We start from the raw sequence: 8,881 nt of genomic DNA, 5'->3' as shown, positions 1-8,881 counted from the left end.
GCTACAATGTTTCTGATCTCTCTCTCTCTCTCTCTCTCTCTCTCTCTCTCTCTCTCTCTCTCTCTCTCTCTCTCTCTCTCTGTGTGTGTGTGTGTGTGTGTGTGTGTGTGTGTGTGTGTGTGTGTGTGTGTGTGTGTGTGTGTGTGTGTGTGTGTGTGTGTGTGTGTGTGTGTGTGTGTGTGGACTTCCCGCGACCCTTCCCTCCCTAGACAAAAGGGGGGGGCGCTCGACAGACTCTGCCCGTGGCTAGGGATCCCGGCCCTCTCCCGGGCCCTCCCTCCGCCCCGCCTCGGTCCCTCCCCCCCTCCTGCCCCGTCACTTTCGCTTTCTCTTCTCTCCCTGGGCGGCGGCGGCAGCGAAGGGAGGCCGCTGGGCGACCGGGAAGGGCAGGACATTTTACCCTTTGCCCCGGGCACGTCCGGCCCCGCCGCGCCGGCCCCCAGGCTGCTTCGCGAGCGGGAGTCGCCGGCGGACGGAGCCTATGGGGTACCTCTTCCCGCTCCTCTGGCTGGGGGCAGCGTCGTCGCCTCTGGTGAGCGGAAAGGCGACCCTCCTCCTTCCCCCCCCTTTGCTCCTTCCTTTCTGGCCCCCCATCATCCTTCCTTTTCCTCCCCCCCCATAGACACCCTTCCCTCCCGTGAGCTCAGGGGGCTCGCCTCGCTCCCCTCCTCCTGCTTCGCCCCACAACCACCCCGCGAGGTGGGCCGAAGAGTCCCAGGGAGAGACCCTGCCCGGCCGGGGTCACCCGGAGAGGTCCGAAGGGAGGGGGTGGGGGTGGCAAGAGGGGGGGGTTGGACTTCCTCCCCCCCGCCCCAGAGAGGAGAGGGAGGGGGGAATGTGGGGAGCGGGGCCCTCTGCGGATGCTCAGAGGCACCCCTGCTGGAGCGAAGGAAGTGCTGCCCTCTGTCCCTGGGACGGCCGCAAGGGGAGAAGCCTCTGAGCATGGGCAGAGAGCCCTACCTTTGCACCCACCGCCAAGAGCGCAGCCCAGGGGTGCAGCGATGCCGCCCCCCCCCAGTAAGCGGGTGGCGAGGCTTTGTCTTTTCCTAGGAACGGAGGGGGGAGGCTACGCACTTCGGGGGAAGCGAAAGCAGCCCAAACGGAAAGTGTCGCCCTTTGAGCTCCCCCCCCCACCGGCTGTTCCCCCCCCAGCCCCCTCCTCCCCGCAGCCAAGCGGACCAGGGACCCCCCTCCCTCCCCGATCGGCCCTTCAGAACATTGTGTCCTAAAAGGGGGGGGCTGCCGCTGAAGGTCCGTGGGAGGAGGAGGTTCTGTGGCTGATGGCGAGGGGGTGCCGGGGGGGGAGGGGGAGGAGGGGGAAGGTGTTCCTTTCCCAATGAAGTCATAAATGGCCCAGAGCCTGTGCAATAGAGCTGACCGGGGGGGGGGGGGCAGAGGGAGGGACAGGATAGCGGTCGAAACAACAACAGCAACGAAGACCAAGGAATCCTCGCCCTTTCTGGAGCTGGTGGTCAGTGGTCTGTCTGTGGGTGGGAGAACCAGCGGCTGCAGCCGGAGAGGCAGGAGAGCTGAGTGGGCGGCAGGAGGTCCAGCCGAGGGCCAAGCCAAGAGCATCATCCTTCGTGGCTTTCCTGGTGCGCAGGGGGAGCCATCATCCCTCCTGAGGAAGGCGGGTCCTTCTGAGGTCACCTGGCTGCCCCCTGTCTTGAACCCGAGGGGTCTGGGTGGGGAGCGATGGCCTTGGGAGAAGGAGCCCCATCTCCGAACCACCTCTCGAGATCCCTCCTTCTCCAAGGCGTCTTGAACCCTGCCTGAAGGAGTGGGCTTGTCCACGGAAGCTCGCCTTGAAATAATATAGCAGTTAGTCTTCATAGGGGTAACAACAGGTTGGTCTCCTTTATCTTTTATTATCCTTTCTTTTCTGCCTGAGAGGCCAGCATAGACTGACCGGGCAAACCCTACAAAAAGTTGAACTTGGCGTAATCCCACTCCCCCCCCCGCCTTCGTTGATTTCTTGATTTCGTTTCTTGCCTCCCTCTCTTGTCTCTCTACTCCAAACAGGTGGTCTCCTGTCCTGAGTTCCAGACTGAGAAACAGCAGGTGCTCCAAATATCCCCGCGAATAAAATGGACTGCAGTCTTTCTAGTTACAGCAGGCATAGCTTTGTATCTGTATCACAGGCGCAAAAGAACTGCTGCCAAAGGTGAGCAGACCTTCGGGATGGAGAACAGGCCCCCAAAGCAGGAAAGGGGAGCCTGGGAACCAAGGGGAAGGAGAAGCGCGTGGGGCGGGGAGACAGAAGCCCGTCACCTTCACTTCTTTGAGGGCGACGGTATTTCCATTTCGTTCTCGCAATTCCCAGAGCTTGACGAAAGTACATTTTTCCACGGTGACTTCTGATCAGCCTGGGTTCTCTCTCCCTGCTCGCTGTGGGTGGAGGGATTGGGGCCCTTGTGGTCCAGATAAGCAGCTTTCCTAAGTTCTACCTGGTCATGTAAACTGCGCAGGAGGGGGCCTGCTTTTCTTCCAGAGGGGCAGCCTGGACAGTCGGTGGGAACGCAACCGAAGAAAGAGTCTCAGGGCTCCTTGGAGGCTAACGCTAGCCTGCAATTCTGTTAGCCTGGTTCCTGGCCTGGCTGGGCTTTTTCCTGGCCCTCACCAAGGAGGTTCCCAGCCTCTCCTTGCTCAGGTGTTTGGCCCACCTGGCTGCCACCATCTCCCCTACCTGTTTTCCTTCCTATGGGGCACCGAGAAGGCTGGAGTAGGTGAGAGAGGAGGAATACTTGCCAAGTGCCAGGGCCAGCTTCCTCCCCCCCACACACACACTGGGAGAGACCAGGCTGCTTCTGAATTACATCACAGGATGCCTACAAGCAGGGACGTGGTGGCGCTGCGGGCTAAACCGCAGAAACCTCTGTGCTGCAGGGTCAGAAGACCAAGCAGTCGTAAGATCGAATCCACGCGACGGAGTGAGCGCCCGTCGCTTGTCCCAGCTCCCGCCAACCTAGTGGTTCGAAAGCATGCAAATGCAAGTAGATCAATAGGGACCACCTCGGTGGGAAGGTAACAGCGTTCCGTGTGTAAGTCGCACTGGCCATGTGACCACGGAAGATAGTCTTCGGACAAAATGCTGGCTCTATGGCTTGGAAACGGGGATGAGCAAAGTGCCCTAGAGTCGAACACGACTGGACAAAAATTGTCAAGGGGAACCTTTACCTTTACCTTTACCTTATGCCTACAAGCAGGCCGCTCTGCTCTGCCCAGAGTGGCCTAGGGTCCCAGCCCAGGGGTTTTATTGGGGATGAGCTGGAACAGGCCAATTCGAGAGTGCCGATCTCTTCGACATTGCAGACAAGTGCAATCTGTCCCCTCTCCAGCTCCCTCATTTTGCTGCTTTCATGACTGCCTCTTTGCCTCGGCCTGCTGGACAAGGGTCTCTTCAAATTGGGGGAGGCCATGATGCACCGCCTGCCTCCAGGCTGAACGCTCAGAGGTCAAGAGTGTCCCATCTGTTAAGGTCCATTCCAGAGGAAGGGAGTTGGAAACCAAACCATGAGAGCTTTAAAACCCTTCAGAGGGTTACCAGAAGTTGGAGTCAATTCAACGGTGCACAGATAACAGTAATAATAATAATTAAGAGCAGTCAGGCGATGTGAAGCTAGTCACGTAACAGCACCTGATCCCATCACCCTCTCTGTCACAGGTATCATTACCCCCACCCCACCGGGCATCCCTACGTCCTGTTGGTACCAATGGTGGTGGGAGTCAAGTGGTGATGGGTGACACACACACCCCAACAGACCCACTGCCCCCAGATCCTGGCTGGCCATGCAGTGAGAAGGAAGGCGGCACTTCTGTTTATGGGGGGACATATTTGGGATGTGCTGAGAGAACCATTCAAGAGCAGTAGCCTTAAGGTGAAGGTACTGGAGGGGGAGGGAAGACAGCTGAAGAATGTCTGGCTCCCATGGATATTGGTGTCCAGGGTTGGAAGTGGTGCAGGATCGCTCCTCATCTCATCAGGATGTGATATTTCCTCCTTGCCAAGTATTCTGGGATCTCTGCTGATGGGCAGGCTAGGAAGTGAACGATTAAAAGCACCAGCATGTCTCTCTCCTATGTTTGCATAGCCTTGATCCTGTCCTGTACCCTGAGATTTCTGGATGGGATGCAGCCCACAAAACACATTGGACCCATTCTGAGGAATCCAGGGGGATGAAGCTGTTTGCAGAAACCTGCAGTTCAACAGCTCAAAACCAGGGGCGAAGGAAGAGTCAAGTTGGAGCCAATATAAGCTTCCTTCAGGCCCTGTGATCACCCTCACAGAGGCAAAATGTGCTAGTGGTGGACATTTTACCCCAAGGGCAACCGTGGAGTGTGCCCGTCCTCCTGGGCGCTGGCAGGAAGAGGGTGGCATTCAGGCCGGCCCTTTGTTTCTCCTTCAAATGTAAGAGTAGACCTTTGGTCTAGATGGGCGGGATAGAAATCTAATAAATAAATAAGATGTCAACGGGATTTCTGCTCCTCTCTCTCCTCCCTTTCCAGACTTCATTATCCAGGTCCGGACGGCTGGCATGACGGGTGGCTCTGAGAGGCGGTTTTTACAAGATGTGTCAAAACTCCTGTCCGGCCAAGGAGTCTCTCTAGAAGTGAAGGAGTTCACAGGGAACCTGAGGCCTCTCCTTCTAGTGTTCTGCCCCATAGCTTCCCGCATGGGCACCGACATCGAAAACGCCCTCGAGGCCCTCAGTGGTGAGTCGTTGGTTCTAGAGAGATAGGCGTACACGTCTGTCGGAACGTCCGTAGCCTCCTGGTTCAACGGCAAAGCGGGGAATGTTGCATCCACAGATATTCACTGTTTTGATCAAAGGAGAGGTCTGACAAAAAAACTGACCACTGATCTGTGAGTTTTAGCTCCTGCAGAAAGAGTGGAAAGACCTGCACTGTTTTTTGTGAGCAGCAACAGGAGCAGAAATGGTGCAATCCATTAATTAATTAATTTTGCATTATTTATTAATGGAAAGTACTATATGCAAAATAAAAAGGTTCCTCCCCTTAAAATGCACAGGCCTCCTTATAATCTTGCTGAGTAGAGACAAAGCTTTGAAACGTATCACTCCCAAGAACCTTTAGATTCCCTGTTCAGACATATTACGGCATAAGATTTTCCGGAGTGCAGCCCAACCTTCCTGAAGGAAGGGAAAGCGCCAATCTGAGCTGCAGACGTAGTTGGTTGGAGGGTGAGGGGAACACGCAGTGAGACGAGAGGAGGTGAAACAGGGAAGAAGAAGAAAAGGACTGAATAACCAGGGACTGATTGCCGGGAGCCCTTTGCTCCCTTGGCATGAAGAAAGCAAACTAACGCACCCTGTGTGTGATGGGGGGGGGGGGCGGACACCTTTATCCTGATTTATACCACAGGAGATGCAGTTCTCTTTTGAGACCAGGCGTTGCCTGCCTGCCTGCCTGCCTGGCCCGTATGCAGGTGGAATTGGTGGCTTGAGGAGGTCACACCCGGTAGCCCCGAGGAAGAGCTTGGGATCCAAAAGAATAAACGGGGAGGTTGTCTCCAAGCCAGTGGGAGAAGAGAGAGAGAGGGGGGCCCGGGCCCTTTGCAGAAGAGAAGCCGGGTCCGCTCCCTACCTGACCAGCTCTCACACCTGGCCAGGAGAGAACAGGCCTCCGCCTGCGGGTTCCCCCTTCTCTTTGATCCCCCGAAGACAAGGCGTTGGCCTCGAAGGGGGCACAGACCGTTTGGGTGGCCTCCCCTTGCCCTCCGTTCTGCATTGTGTCCCCCCCCAGCCACCCAGTTGGGATCCCCTTGCGTGAGCCCCATGCACCTGTAGGTCACCCCTAGCAAAGGACTCCAGAGTCTCCCCTTGGGTTGTCAAGAATCCCCTTCTGTGGGGCTCACAGGCCAGGGCCCCCGAGGCCAGCACACATGCCCTCCTGCCCTAGATCTGTGCCTGGGGGGCCTGCCTTGAGGGTGTGTCCCCCCCCACTTTCTCTCTGGCCTCCCCCAAGGCATGGTCTCATGGCTCCATCTTTCCTTCTTCTTCCAGGTGAGCAGAAGGTCCTCTTTGTGGTGATGCACTTGATCCCAAAGGACAACCTGGGGGCCTTCGTGGACACCAAGCAGCAGGTGCGGCATCCGGCCGTGGTGCTGACCGTGCACACCCGCTTCACCCTCCAGGACGGCTTCTACCCTTGCGAGATGAACAACGCGGCCGTAACTCATGTGGCAGACTTCATCAAGGACCTCGCCAAATGTCACTGAGGAGGGGCTCCCAACTGCTGTGGGTGTCCTTCCTGTGCGTTGTCATGCTGTGGGAAAGGGTCATGGGGGGCGGTGGGGGGGGCTTTTAAGACATGGATGGGAAATTGCTGCAGTGAGAGAGGGGGAGATTCCCACGGGTGCTTGCACGAGGGCAGGATATCATTGTCTTTTTTTGTTGTGGACCTGTGCAGGATTCATCCCCCTCTCACGGCATGTGGCCAGCACCTGCCTTCCACGGGGGAGAACCTTCTTGACCGTCCCGGAGGGGTCCCGCTCTAAGGGCTTGTCTCCCACCTCTTTGTCTTGTGCCCAGGTTGCACAAGGGTTGAGCACTTCCGACCACTCCCTTCAGGTTGAGAGAGGGGTTAGGCAGGTCCCCAGGGTGGTGGAGTGGCTAGGGCGATGGGCGAGGACTGGGGAGACCAGGGTTCGAATCCCCAACTCAGCCATAGAAACTCACCAGGGTGGGGTGGGGGAATAACAACAGGTAAAACCACTCCTTCAGTCCCTCTTATCCAGAAAGCCTTCTTTGGGTCACTGACTCATTGCCCCCCCACCCCCCGCAGAAGGCTGGCAACTTTCCTTAGGAAAAAAAACTTCACTTCTTTGGCTGCTCCCGGTGACCTGAGTTGCAGCCAAATAAGTCTTGCTAGTAGAGATGGGTACGAAACTCGGTTTGGAGGTTCATGCTAGTTTGTAGGCAGGTCACCACAGGTGACGCACACCCCCTTCTCCCCCCCTCCCACCGTCTCCCCAGCCATTGACCCACACACCAGTCAGAGAACGCCCTCCTCTTGGGCTGTTCAACCGGTCCCTGGCAGGAGCACGGGTTTGCCTGTCCCACCGCCTTGTCTGATTGGGTAATCCGCCAAGGAGGCGGGGCAGGGAAACCCGCGCTCCTGCCAGGGACTGGTTGAGCAGCCCAAGAGGAGGGCGCTCTGGCTGGTGCGTGGGGGATCTTTCCAGGGAAGCGGAGGGAAGGGAAGGGGCACCCCCTGTGGTGCCGTGCGTAGGAACCGCCGTTCGTGCCCATCTCTGCTTGCTAGCCTGTACAGCGCTCAGACTCTGGACGTCTTTCACCCTAAAAGGGTGGGCCATACGAACAATGGAGCCAGATGTCCTGCAAGCAAGGAGCCCTAAAGAAATTCGCTCCCAGGTCTCGTGAAAGTAGTGAATCCATGATTTCTCCAGGAAGCACTTTTGGGCAACTCAAAAAGGGGGTTTTGGGGTGTTTGGGCGAGTGCCAGGCATGAGTACGGTACAGGCAGTTAGGATCTTTCCCCCCTCTTTTCACAGACCCACAACCTACAGCTTGGGGTTCTTGTCTGTCTTTTGATCTCTTTCTGCAAAACTTAGGAAGTGTGCTATGTCATTGTAAAATACAAGCCAATGATTACCTGCCTTTGTATTAAGCATGTGGTGCCATTAGAGAATATAAAATAAAATAAAAAGATCATTGAACAGCTGAGCAATGCTATGGTGAACACAGGCTTTTCGGGCAAAATTCCACCTGCAGGATGAAGCATGTGGTTCCTGCCCCCCAGGTGGACGGGCAAGAGGAGCAGCATTGACTCCCCGGTGCGGCTGGTTTGCCTTCAGAACTCTTACTCATGATGGAGTCCCCAAATCCTCTCCCTCATCCAAAATGTGTCATTGGCCAGGTGGTGGTCCTTCAGAGGCTTGTGGCCCAAACCGCTTAACATCCAGGCAAAGGCTGGTTGGAGGCTTCCTTCCCACTCCTGGAGCTCAGAATTCTTTTAATTCTTCAGCGTTGTGTCTTTTCCCTCTGGCTCCAGTCCGTCTATTTCATGCCCCTTGGTGAAACCCGGTATGTCCCATAAGCCCGAGAGAGGCCCAGCCAGGATGTGCCACATCCGAAACGGGTGTGCAGAGAGAGGTCTTCATGCTCCAGTGGGAGGCAAACCAGCCCTCCACCTCAGCCCCCAAGGCAGGCAACCACAGTCGGGACCGCCACGCTTCAAGAAGGATGTTGCTGACCCATTGGAAGACGTTCAGAGGAAGGCAAGGAGGATGATCAGGGGGCTGGAAAACCAAGCCCTATGAGGTGGAAAGACGAAAGAATTGGGCACGTTTAGCCTTGAGAAAAGAAGACTGAGGGGTGACAGGAGAGCACTTTTCAAATATTTAGGGAGGGGCAAGGTCTGTTCTCTATCATCCCAGAGTGCAAAGCACGCAACCACAGGCTCAGGTTAAAGGATATTTTAGTTGAGTATCAGGGGCATTGTGGCACTGCGGGTTAAACCGCAGAAGCCTCTGGGCTGCAGGGTCAGAAGACCAGCTGCCGTAAGATCGAATCCACGCAGCGTAGGGAGCTCCCATCGCTTGTCCCAGCTCCTGCCAACCTAGCCGTTCAAAAGCATGTAAAAATGTGAGTAGATAAAGGCGTTCCGTGTCTAATCAGGCTGGCCACATGACCACAGAAACTCTTCAGACAAATGCTGACTCTACAGCTTGGAGACGGGGATGAGCACCGCGCCCTGGAGTCAGACACGACTGGACTAAATGTCAAAGGGGGAACCTTTATCTATCAGGAAAACCTCCTAACTTAGAGCAGTATGACGGTGGAACCTGTGACCTCGAGAGGTGGGGAGTGCTCCCACACAGGAGGCCTTCAAGAGAAAA

The 8,881-nt window shown here is 56.3% G+C and overlaps 1 protein-coding gene across 1 annotated transcript in view; it reads left to right on the top strand.

The window, feature by feature from the left end:
* Window positions 1–7,699, top strand: part of LOC110070658 (uncharacterized) — a 35,965-nt gene extending 28,266 nt beyond the window's left edge. Inside the window, exon 4 of the mRNA XM_078381347.1 lies at window positions 6,024–7,699. Within this exon, the coding sequence (XP_078237473.1) occupies window positions 6,024–6,238 (215 nt within the window). The 3' untranslated portion in view covers window positions 6,239–7,699. The remainder of the gene's footprint in view (window positions 1–6,023) is intronic.
* The last annotated feature ends 1,182 nt before the right edge of the window (window positions 7,700–8,881 follow it).

This window comes from Pogona vitticeps, chromosome 1 (genome assembly GCF_051106095.1).
Source record: "Pogona vitticeps strain Pit_001003342236 chromosome 1, PviZW2.1, whole genome shotgun sequence".
Taxonomy (NCBI): domain Eukaryota; kingdom Metazoa; phylum Chordata; class Lepidosauria; order Squamata; family Agamidae; genus Pogona; species Pogona vitticeps.
The sequence above is the reverse complement of the archived record's forward strand: the minus strand, read 5'-3'. Positions and strand labels throughout refer to the sequence as shown.